Genomic DNA, 15,997 nt, shown 5'->3' on the forward strand with positions numbered 1-15,997 from the left:
ACCTCTGATCATTTTCAGATGCGTCTCGGCGAATTTGGAGATAGTTCTGTCGAACTCGGGAATCTGTATGGAATTTCGAACCGACTCCTTTATTTAACCCACAGAAGTAGATGGCTCTTGGTAATACTCTTAAGTAATCCTTAATTATCTTATTTGTATCACCCACATTAAGAATTGAACCTTCAACCTTTAAGAGACTCACTTAATATTCGTTATTACTCTGCATTTTTTCCGTTGTACTACGGAGACTTTTAAGAAATTGTAGTATCTATTTTGGGAACTTTAAACCTATTTTTGTTTTAGATGTGTAGTGTCATTGCATATTACTAACAGTTTAAAATTATTTTTATTGAATATTTTGTGTAAGGCTTTAGTTGCGGATAAGTATTTTTATGAGATTTAAGAATTACTTGCCATGTTGATTTTATATCTGGTTATAGGGTGGCGTAAACCAAATAATGATTCTCTTTCTTCTGTTTTTATTTATGTTATAGTTATTAGTATCTTCTTTTTTATATTTAATTTGGATATTATTTTACCCATTGCTTTTTAGAACTGCGTCGTAAATGTTGTTTGTCTTCTCAAATACGTTTTCACTATTAGAGGTATTACTAAGCCTACGCTCAAGAGAACCACGATATGTTTTATGATTGATGGAAAATTGATTAGACTTTTACTCTTAGGCTTAAGTTTTTCAATTCCATGTGCTTTTTGAAGTTTTCACCCTTGGCCTTGTTGGAATCTTTTATTATAGCTAACTCATCATCCTCATATAGGCCAATATATTATTCTCAAATATATTTGTGAGGTTACACTGAAAATATAACCCCACAAGATTTGATCCCTTGTAGGAGCCATGACTACATCAAAGGAGTTTGACATTTTAGTTTTAATCCAATGATCATTATTATTGATGAAAACTGATCTTCTACACATTTTAATAAAACGAGTTCCATCCTCTGATATGTAGGTATATATATATATATATATATATATATATATATAACTCAACGAACATTAAAGCGATTCTACTGTGTTGAATTGTACAATTCAACACAATAGATTTCTATCCCTCCATATCTGAAGAACTCTAATATATAAAGAAATACATATTGAGTCGTCGATGTTAGACTCAAGTTGAATTGTGTATACCGAATCACTTTCATTTTAGGTAACTAGTAATTTACGTACACTTCTAGTCTATGTTATTCAGATAAAAGAAATTCCAATCGTTTTCATAGATTACATATTCATTCCAGATCGTTGCTTATTTTTCTAAGACACAGTTCTATATCTACTAGCAGAGTACTCATCTCAGAATTGGTATTCTGCTAGTTAATAATGAAATTAATTTCGTCAAACTGAACAAGTTTTGTGCCACTTTAAGTCGCCCTACATAGAAAGTAAATCAATATACACATGTTAATAAACCTTACTTATATAATAAACTATAACCCCGAGCTCAGTGGATGGCTCAACCGTTTTTTATGATGTGTACATGTTTGTGTGGAGAAAGCTCTGAAACTAATTAACTCATCATTATGCACTTTTATGTACAGCTTCAAGGCGTAACGTTTGTAATGTGGATTATGTTTAGTTTAACTAACTTGAGTTTCTGAACACAAAAAATCAAACAGGAAAAGGATTTGTAAAATAAATGCACTCATGGATATAAAAACGACTGTAGAGATATCTATGAAACTTGGAACATATATAGTTGTCATAAAAGGAAATGTAACGAGCTAATGTTTGATTTTCTTTTGGGTATTAAAGTAGACCTATGTAATAGTTCCGGTTACCCATGGTGTATATAAACCATATAAACCACTATATAACTGTTCTTGCTGGCTGGAACGCAGATTCTTAACGGTATCTCAACAGTAATTCTTCCTTTCTTGTCAGAAACATCGCTGATGGAATATGAGGACTAAAGAGCAAAATAAGGGAAACAAGAGTTACGAGGCTGCCAAAAGTAGACCGAAAATTCACTTTTTTTATTCTCCTTAAATTATAAAGTGGGTGTGAGTTAGTAAGAAGCAGAAATATATGTCCGATCATATTTTATTCTTCCATCTTCATAATTTTAATTCTTTCCCACTTTTTTTTTTCGACTGAAAAACTAAGGCTTTCCTCTAATCGATCCGTTTTCAAGTAAAAAAAAAAAAACCCTGCCAACATAAGCGTTAGATTGAATAGATCCCAACCCAGAAAAAACATCAGTTCTTCCCTTAAAAAAAAAAAAAGAAGATTTATCCCTCATGGAATGTAACGACTAAAAGAAGAAAAAAAAGAAAAAAAGAAAAAAGAGAAGCAAGAATTACGAAGATGACGAAAATATACGCAAGACTCACTTTCTATTTTCCTTAAATTATAACATGGGTTCGAGTTAGCTAAAAGCTCTTGAGACTCAAACCAGAAATAAATGTCCGAACATATTTTCTTCTCCATCTTCATAATTTTCCATCCTTTCCTCGTGTTTTAACTGAAAAATCGAGGCGTCTTCTAATCGATCCGTTTTAAAATAAAAAAACTTGACAACGTAAGTGTTAGATTGAATACATCCCAACCCAGAAAAACATTAGTTCTTCCCTTTTTTTAAAGAATCATCGCTCATGGAATGTATAGACTAAAAGGAAAAAAAAAAACAAAACAAAAAACAACAACAAAAAAAAAAACAAGGAAAGTGAGAGTGACGCGACTGCTGAAAGTAAACCCAAGATCCACGTTCTACTTTCCATAAATGTGTCAGTGAGTGTAAATAGGATGGTTATTGCAGATCAGTGCGTGTATATTAGTGTGCCTGTTTTGCTAGCGAGCGAGTGTATATAATGCAATATATATATGTAGTGAACAGAACATGCATATTGCTACTATGAATCTAGTGGTTCATGAATGCCTATCGCCATGCGTGTGGTGCCTTCTGAAGGTTTTTCAGCTCCAAAGTGCCAAGGTTAAATTGTGTTGTGCTGTCTCTGAAACAAAAGCAAAAAAGAGAAAAAATAATGCTGTGTTTGGGTTTTTATATTATGTGCAAGATTTGGAAGGTATTAACATCTGCAGTGTGTTTGGTTGAAAGAAACTGCCGATTTGTGCCTAGACAGGATTATGTCGTGCATCATTGATGGCTGGTTTAATAATCGCGTTGGCATGAAAGAACCAGTTTCTATGAACTTATTGCTTGTGTTTTTCAAAAGAACATTCTCCTGGTGCACCAATACACTCCCCGTGTTTAGATATTAGCATGCCTGTTTTGCTAGTGAGCTAATGTATACACGAACTTATGTATATGTGTGTTCGGTGAACGAAGCGTATATATTGCTACTATGTATCTAGTGGTTTGTGAATGTCTATCGTCATAAATAAATGTGTGATTGTATTTTCTTCTTCATCTTCATAATGTTCCATCCCTTCCACATTTTTCTTTTTAACTGAATCGATCTGTTTTAAAAATACAATATTGTTATTGATTTTGTTTTGCTTTTCATTATCCGCGATATTTTAAAAAAATAAAAAATGAAAAACACGTCTAACTTACAAGAATTTAACTTTTTCAACTGAAAAACCGAGGTGCTAAAAACGTAGGTCGTAGGTGGTTAGGGTTACGTTGTGAAAATAACAGCTAAGATGAAAATAGTAATCATAATATATGATTCATACAAATTATTAATCCTCATCTAAAAAAAAACAAACAAACAAAAAAACGGCAATGTTTATTCTCTGTCGCACGGAAGACGGCACCATATTCGTGGAATTCTTTTTTTTTGTCGATTACAAACCTTTTCTTCAGCAACAATCAATGTCTTCTGATCCATCCATTCCACTTCACGGAGAAGTTCGTTAAAAGCGTTTCGGATGTTGTGGATCATTTCATTGGCCTACAAAAATAACAATACAATGAAATAGAATTAGAAATTGCAAAAAAAAAAAAAAAAAAATAGATGATAAAATTGTGAGCCTTTTTAAAAATAAAACAAAGATTTTCTGACTTGAAAAAATTTAGATATTGGAAAGACAAAGCCTTTCTACTTCTGTTAGATGATGATGATGATGATGATGGTTCCGGTGGTGGTGGTGGTGGTGGTGGTGGTGGTAATGAGGTTGATGATGATGATGGTAGCCATGATTATGATGGTGATGATAGTGACGGTGGTGGTGGTGATAGTGATGATGATGATAATAATGGTGGTGGCGGTGGTGATAGTCATAATGATGATGGTGGTGCTGGTGGTGGCGGCGGAGATAGTGATGATGATTGTGGTGGTGCTAGTGATGGCGCGATAGTGATGGTGGTGATGATGATAATGTTAATAATGTCTTGCCTCTGTACCACAACAGAAAATAACTTTCCCTTCGTTTTTGGTATCCCTAGCATTTCGATGGAATTTCCAGGAATTTGATTTTCCTTCCACGAACTTCCCACCTGTGAAACACATTATCACAGGACTGCTTACTGACAGACTAAAACAAACCCAATGTCAACAAATACCTGCCATAAAAGTCCCATTTAATTAATGACAGTTTGTTTATTCCTTTAATCATTTTCAATCCTCTCATAATATTCTTCATCATTAAACTGACAATCCATTCACCTCATTAACCCTTATCCTCGAGTGGATTTTAACCTTGAGAAGAAAAACAGTTATCAACTTACGATTGCTATGCTCTCTCCCAATGGTTATTATAGTGACCGTTTATGGGGTTGTTTACAATAGACATAGAGGCGACAAAAATTGTTAAAAAACAAAAACAAATATATAACAAATAAATATTATCAAAAGCAAGATAAGTTACTCTTCTACCTAATTGGATATGTTTTTAGTGTTTTATATACTTTAAAACGTTTATTCGGATCGAAAAGCAAATAATAGCGTTACGTAAGAACAAGAAAAATTACCGCAATTTGACTCTTACATGTTTGAAGTATCGATAATTACTTAAAAATAATAAATAAAACAAAATACTGTAAGAAGTCTACCAAATAAATAAAATAAGCATTATTTCTGCGGTTTAAAACTGCTTAAAAATGCAGTTAGTAAACTGGAATGTTTATTTTTTGGGGGAGCAAATAAATACCAACTGGAATCTTTATTTCGCACCAGATTTGTAGAACGTACTCACACGCGTTATCACTAAATTGGGTGCTGCGCTTACTGTAGCAAAAAATAGAATTTAAAACAAACACGGTTTTCTGGAACCAGCAGTCATTTTCTTTTGTCCCTATCTGGCCGGAGCTAGGTATTTGCAACTATGTCTATGTGTTGGATACTGAGCCGGGGCGACGCTGATAAAATCGGAGGTCTGCACACGTACATTCCAGATGGACTTATATTTACATTTTTATGTTCTAGAAAAATGACCTGAATTATAATTATCATCGAAAACTAAGAAAGACTTACATTCCAGCTTGGGGAGTTATTTATTTTGCGTTACGCAATTCCAAGAACAATATTTAAATATTTTAAATATTTACATTTCAGTCGGTTGATGCATTTATAAGACACGAATAACAAACAAAATGAGGGGTAAAGACACACACACACACACACACACACACACACACACACACACACACACACACACACACACACACACACACACACACAAGCATTTGAAAAGTGCAAACTAGAAAATTGTATTATTTAATTAATTGGAATCTTTAATGAGATGAGTAATATTTATACATTTAGTTGGTTGGTTGGCCTTCGGGGCCCGTGCCACAGTGGATAGAGACGTTGAATCTCTACGGATCCAGGTGAGCATTGTCTGAAACATAGCGGTTTCAATCTTCTCCAAAGCCGGCCAGAGGATTAGTTGCAAAAAGAAAAAAAAAAAAAAAAAAAAAAAAGAAACAAAACGTGGTGAGAGGACAACAACTATGGAAGGCAGTAATTGCTGAAGGTGCCCTTAGGAGATTCGGAGTTCCTATCTTACTACCTGACGAAGTCCAAAGGAATAGTTGGTCGAAACGTCATGAAACAACATCTAAAAGATGAGGAGAACAGTGCGCAATAAATAAATGTAGGAAATTAGACATTCAACAACACAACAGCTTTTAAACTCGATTCAACAGTACACAGCTGGCCCTCTAGAACTCTGTCATTAGAAACACTCGCGTATCAGAATCCAATCAACGAGAGGTCCCCTTGCATTGACCTGACTCAATTACATTAAGACGACCTATCGTTGTTACTCTGATCTTTTCAACAAAAAACCCGCACCTTTTAGAACAAAAGAGCAACCACTATTATAAATTCTATCCAGTCTTTCTGACTACCAACTATTCCTTTTATGAACACATATCAGCTACCACCGAAAATTGTGAATAGCTTGCCAGACCCCCATCGGACATTCGCTCACCATCAATTCCTGTTAATGACGATCCGGTCATACTTGATACAAAAGTGACGAACAGTCCAGAGTCAAGAATGATATCAGGCTGACGTTGCCACATGACAGATCAAGATACATACATTCTTATAACTTGTATTGATTCATAATTAATACACATGGTATATACATTGTTCCCTCTACCGAACTAGAAAATTACTAACACCAAAGCGTAGCCTATATTCTTACAAAGCGACAATTCGCCCATGCATGGAGTACTGGTGCCACATCTGGGCTAGTGCATCTATCACTAGTTTCTTAACTTTATGTGATGTTGCCATTAATATGTTGTCATGTTGCAAGGAAACAAATAAAAAAGGGAGAAAAACTCGACGCAGTTTTTTTTTTTAAATTTATTTTAAACCAAAAGCCTTTATATCTGGTATTTCCAACAACGCATTTTTTTTTCGAAATATATAAACAATCCATTTCTACTTTTCCGGCCGTGTGAGTTATCATCCCTGTTGTGACGTCATCCACGAGTCTAAAACACGTGCTTTTCTCGTCACGTCCCAACACGTGCTTTGACGAACACCGCTCCTCCGAACACTGCTTCAAACACGTGTCTCCTTTTTATTTCTACTGTGACGTCACATCGCACACTGTCTCAGTCATTTGCATATGGCTACTGCTGCTAACCTCGCTACACTCTCGCTACGGCTCTGCTACACCTAGACAGGGTTCAAAAAGTGCCTCAAAAGAGTCCCACATTATCGATAAAGCTCCAACCTCTGCGTCATCACTGTAATGTTGCTTCTTTGTGCCTGTTGTGCAAGTACTTTAATAGAATGTGTTCTGATGAACTCATAACACTTGTGGCCCCTTGACGTATGTACACCCGACTAATCAAACAAGTAGCAAAATCCCACCGCTTCAATGTTGAAGTCCCTAGATGTTGGAAAGATTCTTACTCTTCTTCCTTCGGACTGCTAAACTTTGGATTCTTTCCGTGTTTCTATGACTGTACAAACCCACAAAAGTTTAAATAAACTGTGAACAGACATCTTGCTGTTCTGTACGCGTTATTCATTCATCCAAACAAAGATTTTACTCGATATAAACCATCCTTGGCGTATGATAATTATTTTCTGTTAATTTCAGTGTTTTGTGACCAGTAGTTTAAGAGTTTATTGGTTAAATATTTACACACACAGAGACACATGCATACACATTTACTATTATATATATATATATATATATATATATATATATATATATATATATATATATATACTCAAATTTTATATATATATATATATATATATATATGTGTGTGTGTGTGTGTGTGTGTGTTTCATAAGTTTTGGTTTCGGTTTCGATTATAGCAGAAGGAACTCAAGTTATACATACATATATATATATATATATGTGTGTGTGTGTATGTGTATGTATGTGTGTGTGTGTGTGCGTGCTTCAAAAGTTTTGGTTTCGGTTTCGATTCAAGCTGATGCACCCAAATCATAAGAATATTCTGTTTTTTTAGATCAGAACTTTATAATATATAAAAATCGATAGAACATTAACTCTATAATAATATATAATAAATAGATTGATTTGTCTCTGAGAGACACACGAGCACACACACAAACACACACCCGCAACACCCACTGAAGCAAAAGCCCCCCCCCCCAAAAAAAAAACACACACGGAAAAACACACACGTACACACAAAAACACATACGCACGCAAACACACACGGAAGCACACAACAAAAACACACACGCACACAAAAAACACAAACACGCACACATCGACACACACACACGGACGCACACGCACATACGCAAACACGCAAACAAACACACACAGAAACGTGCACGCACAGACACGTTCAAAAAAGACATATGCACACACAAAATAAACACACACACACGCACACACGCAGAAACACACGGACGCGCACAATCAAACTCACGCACACACACATAAAGTCACGCACGCACATACGCACCCCTACACGCCCCCCCCCCACACGAACGCACTTCGAAAATAGTAAGGAGTAAACAAGTAGACTTTACAATCACACATAAGGAGATTTTGAAGTACTCAAAATGTCAATTTACGGTTACGATTAAATATTTGTGTCAAGCATTAAAGTTAACTGTGTAAAGAAACGAAACAATGCTAACTGTAAATGTTACTTGTTTTTCAGAGATTGTAATTTTTTAAGATGGGTACTAAAAAATTTCAAAGAAAAAAAAAACGGAAAATTTTACGACCCGTTACAAAACAAACTAAAAAAATAGCATCGTTCACTGTTTGGATTTGAGAATCGGAGAAAAGAAAAACAATGCTAACCGTAAATATGTTTGCATCAGGAATGTTTTTAAGAGGGTTAGCAATGTCTGTGTTGGTAACGGTAAATAAAATTACAATTATGAGCAGTCAAAAATTTTGTAGTCGATTTAATATTTATAAAACGATTGTTTTGTATAAAAAGAGACGCCATGTTTGTGAAGGTGTAACGCGTTCGTTTTTGAATAAGTTGTTTATTCCCGAATAATGGATCAGTCAGTTCTCAGCCAATGAGAAAAGCCGGAAATTTCGAAGGGAGAAATTATTATTTTTAATCGATAACTGGAAAGAAAATGGTATGTATTTATGAACAACTTACGAAGGGTGCTGGAAAAAAATAGTTATAAAGTGTGTGTATAATCCCGGTGATGAGTGCAGATTTAGAGGGAAAATATGTTGCGATTGTAATGATGTTGCTTCTAGGATGTAATGTAGGATTTTATTGAAACGATCAAATATGTCTAAAATGGGATTCTAAAGTTACATATGATAGTGGCTAATAATCTAGACATAATAAATTTGTATGTGGCATTTGTTTTTGCAAACCTACTGTATTTTGGTGCAGACGGGGAATTTCTGCAACTATTTTATTATATAGTAGATGCATGAGCCCCCTGTGAAATTTCCACAGGTCCCGCTAGTACATAAAACGTCTGCATTAATTAAAATATAATATTTATGCATATTTTACAACTGGACAACGCCGTGCGGTCTGCTATTATATATATATATATATATATATATATATATATATATATATATATATATATATGTGTGTGTGTGTGTGTGTGTGTGTATTTTTATATATTCACTAATTATTAAAATGTTAAGTGAAATTTCATAATGCAATAAAAAATGATAATTGAATTCATCAAAATAATAAAGTGTTTTAATGAGAGATTTTCACATTTATCACTTTTCTTTAAAATTTGCTACAGGATATATGTGTAGAAAACTGGTATTTGGTTATTGATGCAATTGGACATTAGGCCCTCAAGTCATAGACGTTTCAATAATCATTTAACATGCTTTATAAAATTTATTTCGAAAAAGGTATTGAAACATAATTTTTAGATTAAAAATGAAAAAAAAAAAAAATAAATAAAAGTGCAAAAAATTAAATAAGATAAAATTGTAAATTCGTTAAAATCCTAAAATTAGTTTCAATAATTGATTAGAAAAGAAAAATTAAAAATTAAAATAAAAATCAAGACATAGAATAAAAGTGTCTGACAATGTGCAGCATTATCAATTCTCAATGCATTTTTATCAGGAATTAAATGACTATCTCTGCTTCTGACGCACGTCTATGACAGGATTTGCTTTCTTAGAGTCTCACACCGTCAATAGCTGCAATAGAGAGATGAAACTTTCATATAATGAATGCATAAGTTCAGTTATCATAGCAATGCAATTTGCGATCCACTCTGATCGATTCGAGTAGAATAAAAAGATAGGAGGCATTACTTTTGGGATGCTGCATGGCGCTCCCAATCATTCCAATTGGCATTAAGGTAATACACTCTGCTAAAAAAACTACAGCAGACAAAATAAACACAGAAATTACAACATATATCTATATCTATCTATCTATCTATCTATCTATCTATACTCCTATAAATTCGTTTTTCAAGCGTGTGTATTGATATTCATATTAAAATCCCTTTTTCTATTTATTTAAAAAGAAAATACAATTTTGTTATGTGTGGGGCGTGTAATGTAGCTAATTTGCATATTCTTTTAAACATTCATTTTAATTAATTCCCTGTTAGTTTCTTCGGCTTTCTGATGGGATGATCATCTTTAGTAAACTATTACGTGTAATTATATTAATGCAGATGTTCTACATGATTTATACTTGCATAATATTTGCGTAAAAAGTTTATAATAAACACAAGATTCTTTCCATATATATTTATGTATACGTATATATTTTTGTTTAAAATTTTTGCCTACAAAACTCCTCTCAGAGTTTTTGGTCTACAGACATGAAACTTCATATATAAGGTATTTGAATCCATGCGAAACTTTATATTTGAGTTTTATCCCGAAAAAATCGGAGCAAAAGTGTGAAAATTAAAAACAAAAAATGAAATTTGCCAGGTGAAGGTCGAACGCCGGCATTACGAACGCATAACGTAGTAGCTATTGATTCATGTCTTAATTTTTAGCCGTGCAGTAAATACGTCTGCATGGCTCAGTCATTGGCGGTAGAGGCAAAAATAAGTCCTAAGCTGAAGGTTTTGGTTTCGATTCTCGGTGGTGGCGCGCAAGTCTTTTTTTTTTTTTTTTTAACTTTTTAAATCATTGCTATATACTGCGTCCAATATAATATATAATATAAATCTCACCCGTTTGTTTAAATGTATGCATATATGTGTGTGTGTTTGTCTGCCTAAAACTTTCGACAGGCGACGGATTTTCACGAGATCGGTATCGTTGTGAAGTCGACTCTTCGGATGACAAATACGGAAAAATTGGCTAAAAACATCACCCTCAACTAGGCGCTTTTTCGACGATGTTTTCGAAAGCTATCCTCTCTTTTCGATTGACTAGCCTTAATTTAAACCTACATCACTTCTGGTTTGGCGATGGGGGAACTAGCAAAGACGTCACGTTTTTTTTTTCATTTTCTTTTCCTCCTTCGTGGTACGGGTTCGAGCCTGCCTGCCTACAACCACTTTCTTTTTTGCTTAACACACACATCCAAACACCTGGGCAACGCCGAGCACCCAGGCTAGTATATATATATATATATATATATATATATATATATATATATATATGTAGTAGAGATTTAGAAGGCTATCACAATGCGAGAAATGAGATATAGTCGGTGTTGATGAGAGAAGACGAAAACAAGTGGCGATTTACAAATCAATAAGTACATACATATATTCTTTTTTTTTACACGGTGATTACCACTTATCAAGGCCCGGAAGCCACTCAGGGATAAGGGTTATTGCAAGTACATTACGTTAGTGTGGAGATTTGATGAAGTGTTTAATTAAGGGGGCGGTTCATTAGGAATTTGTTAACATTGGACTTAAAGACATCCAAGTTGTAGTCCGGAGGGAAGCAGGCAGACGGAACAGAGTTCCACAGGCGTGCAGTTCTAAGAAAGAAGCTTTGTTCATGGAATCCGCGTTTTGATTTAGGCACAGATATAGAGTGGGGGAAATTTTTCACAGTGGATTCAGCTAGACGGGTGTTTTTCGTGAAAGATTGGCGAGGGGGGGACCAGAGATTGGAGTTCAGACGAGCACTTGCCATGAAAATAACGATAAAACAAGGATAGGCTCACAACGTCTCTTCTGTGGGAGAGAGGTTGCAGGGTAGAGAAAAGGGCATCCCCCACTAAGCCACGAAGTCTATTTTGTACTCCGTCAAGGCATGATATATATGTCTATATATACATATATTTATTCAGTTGTATTAAGTACAAATGCTTTACTTGTTATGTCTGTGACAAAATCTATTATATTTCGGGGAAAAATTCCCTTTTTCAAATGGTGGATGTGACAGATCGATTCAAAGCATGCCGGATGATGAAGCAAAAAAAAAAAAAAAGAATTAAATGGCTGTGTGGAGCCTCGCAGCAAATATAAGGATGGAGTTTATATGTATAGCGTGTAATTAACATATGGTTGTAGTTGTTAGATTTTTTGTTCCTTTTATATATATATATGTATATATATATTTTTTCCTAGTTTATAACTTACTTTTGCATGATCTTTATTTTATTTTGTATATTCTATATCTATTTCGTTGTCTTTTTTCTGCTGCTATGTATTATTTATTTATTTGTTTAATTCATTTATGCCAGTTGCTTGTTCAGTGGAATGACCTGGTCCATATAGGTCAAGCGAGTCGCTCGCTGGCTTTCATGGGTTTACTATTGAAGGATAAAAGGAGAAGGAGGATGTGAAAGAGGAGAGGAGGGGAGGGTGTGTGCGAGATGAGGTGCTCTTGTCTGACTGTTGGGATGTTTAGGTTAGGGGGTGTGGTTGTCAGGGATAGAAAGAGAGGTGGGAAGATGAGAGAGACGGGACTTACTTTTCTTTGGACATTTGTTCTTTTCTTTATTTTATTAAAACTTTAAGTGATTATAGATGGAAAATTTTTTAAATTCTTTATTTTTATTTTTTTATTTTCTTATTTATTTATGTATTTTTTGTCCATGTTTAACGGTTAGGACTAGTAGGTTAATAATATTTGTATATATGGAGTATTCGACGTCTAAGTGGTGCTTTAAGTGCCAGCTTGGTATATTTGATCATTGATCCTAGGCTTGTCGACCTATTAGTTTTCGTTTTATCAATTCTCTCTCTCTCTCTCTCTCTCTCTCTCTCTCTCCCTCTGTATATATATATATATATACATATATATATGTATATATATGTATATATATATATATATATATATATATATATATATATAATAAGAATAGAGAACTGTACATTTTTTCCTGGGGAATTAATGTAAGTCTCAAAATAAACAAAGAAATTACAACAACTATATATATATATATATATATATATATATATATATATATATATATATATATATATATATATATATATGTATGTACAGTTCTCTATTCTTTGGATTAAAAAGGATAAGTAATGTTTAAATGAATTGGAAAATTTCAGAAGTTATAAGAAAAAAAACAACAAAAACAAACAAAAAACAAACGCACAAACGAACTAACAAACGAAGTTTTAGTTATTATAGAAAAGTATCAAAACTCACCACCATGAAAAAGTATACATTAATATTCGAATGTTTAATAATATTGTACATGCTCTGAAAATGTAAATCCATTTTTATTGAGCTTAATTCATTGTGGCAATTTTGAATAACTTAACTGAACATATACAATATAAGTACGTATCTGTTAACAAACGTGTATATATATATATATATATATATATATATATATATATATATATTATTTATCTTCCACCAGACTATCCATTCATGTGTAATCACCTTTTTCTTCACCATATTCCCTCTGCTTCACTTTTTTTTTTTCAAGTAAGATCTTTGACTTACTTGTTGTTTCATCAAATACTTCTGCATGCAAAATTTTTCCTATATCTCATCCTTGCAAAGTATTATATATATATATATATATATATATATATATATATATATATATAGTAATTAATAAAATATATGTGGCGATTAAGCTACACTGCGTTTCATCCAACTATAGGATTCGTCAGGCATAAGCCTGACGAATCCTATAGTTGAAACGCAGAATATTCGGTGTAGCTTAATTTGTCCTATAGTTGTTTTGTCCTATAGTTGTTTGTCCTATAGTTGGATGAAACGCAGAATATTCAGTGTAGCTTAATCGCCATATATATTTTATAAATTACTAACTAGCTCTACCTACGTATTGAGCACTTTTGAAGTAAATACTTAAAGTTTACGCATAAATCTATACCTTCGTATATTAAATTTATGTGAATAAATGAAGTAGTTTTATATATATATATATATATATATATATAATTGTTTCCTGTATTTACATAAAATGTTATAAGAATACACAATATTTTATATATCGATTTTCATTTATTTATTTTATTATTTATGCATTATATTTATATATTTTTAGTATTATTTATTTCAGCATTTAGTGTGCGCGTGAGGGAGAGAAGAGAGAAAAAGAAAAAAGAAAGATAGAGAGAGAGAAAGAGAAAAAAGAAAGAAAGATAGAGGGAGAAAGAGAGAGATGAGAGAGAGAGAGAGAGAAAGAGAGAGATGAGAGAATGAGGGTGGGCTGGATATATAAAAGGGTTATATTCATAGCAGATTAGTTAGTTGGTTGATTAGTTAGTCAAAAACACGTTTGTTGGTTGAAGTTGGTTCAAAGTAAATATTTATAAAATGCAAAGTTTGCAAAAGTCATAATGGCGACATCCATGAAACAATATTTTGCTTTTTTAGTTTGTTATTGCGTGCTAACATTTTCCCTCGAATATTCTTAAGCAATTTCTGTGCCATTCTTAGCAATTTCCTGCAAGTTTCCCCCAATTGCAAAATCATATCGCATTGAAGTTATCCTTTAAGTTTATCTTAATGAAGCAAGGGATGGTTCACAGTTCATAACTAACGGAAGTTGCTTCGGAAGTCAACAGTCCACACCATCCATCTGAATAAGATCTTAACTATTTTGTATGTCATAGTCATTAGACCTTCTAACTATTTTGTATGTCATAGTCATTAGACTTTCTAACTATTTTGTATGTCATAGTCATTAGACTTTCTAACTATTTTGTATGTCATAGTCATTAGACTTTCTAACTATTTTGTATGTCATAGTCATTAGACTTTCTAACTATTTTGTATGTCATAGTCATTAGACTTTCTAACTATTTTGTATGTCATAGTCATTAGACTTTCTAACTATTTTGTATATCATAGTAATTAGACCTTCTAACTATTTTGTATGTCATAGTCATTAGACTTTCTAACTATTTTGTATGTCATAGTCATTAGACTTTCTAACTATTTTGTATGTCATAGTCATTAGACTTTCTAACTATTTTGTATGTCATAGTCATTAGACCTTCTAACTATTTTGTATGTCATAGTCATTAGACTTTCTAACTATTTTGTATGTCATAGTTATTAGACCTTCTAACTATTTTGTATGTCATAGTCATTAGACTTTCTAACTATTTTGTATTTCATAGTCATTAGACCTTCTAACTATTTTGTATGTCATAGTCATTAGACTTTCTAACTATTTTGTATGTCATAGTTATTAGACCTTCTAACTATTTTGTATGTCATAGTCATTAGACTTTCTAACTATTTTGTATGTCATAGTCATTAGACCTTTTAACTATTTTGTATGTCATAGTCATTAGACCTTCTAACTATTTTGTATGTCATAGTCATTAGACTTTCTAACTATTTTGTATGTCATAGTCATTAGACCTTCTAACTATTTTGTATGTCATAGTCATTAGAATATCTAACTATTTTGTATTTCATAGTCATTAGACCTTCTAACTATTTTGTATGTTATAGTCGTTAGACTTTCTAACTGTTTTGTATGTCATAGTCATTAGACTTTCTAACTATTTTATATGTCATAGTCATTAGACCTTCTAACTATTTTGTATGTCATAGTCATTAGACTTTCTAACTATTTTGTATGTCATAGTCATTAGAACTTCTAACTATTTTGTATGTCATAGTCATTAGACTTTCTAACTATTTTGTATGTCATAGTCATTAGACTTTCTAACTATTTTGTATGTCATAGTCATTAGACTTTCTAACTATTTTGTATGTC

General features: G+C 32.9%; 1 protein-coding gene across 1 annotated transcript in view; it reads right to left on the reverse strand.

The window, feature by feature from the left end:
• LOC145261199 (neprilysin-1-like) overlaps positions 1–15,997 on the reverse strand; it is a 1,350,287-nt gene that overhangs the window by 93,866 nt on the left and 1,240,424 nt on the right. The window contains exon 12 of the mRNA XM_080119525.1: positions 3,777–3,875. Within this exon, the coding sequence (XP_079975651.1) occupies positions 3,777–3,875 (99 nt within the window). The remainder of the gene's footprint in view (positions 1–3,776; positions 3,876–15,997) is intronic.

This window comes from Euprymna scolopes, chromosome 37, assembly GCF_053919585.1.
Source record: "Euprymna scolopes isolate OS-2025 chromosome 37, ASM5391958v1, whole genome shotgun sequence".
Taxonomy (NCBI): Eukaryota; Metazoa; Mollusca; class Cephalopoda; order Sepiida; family Sepiolidae; genus Euprymna; species Euprymna scolopes.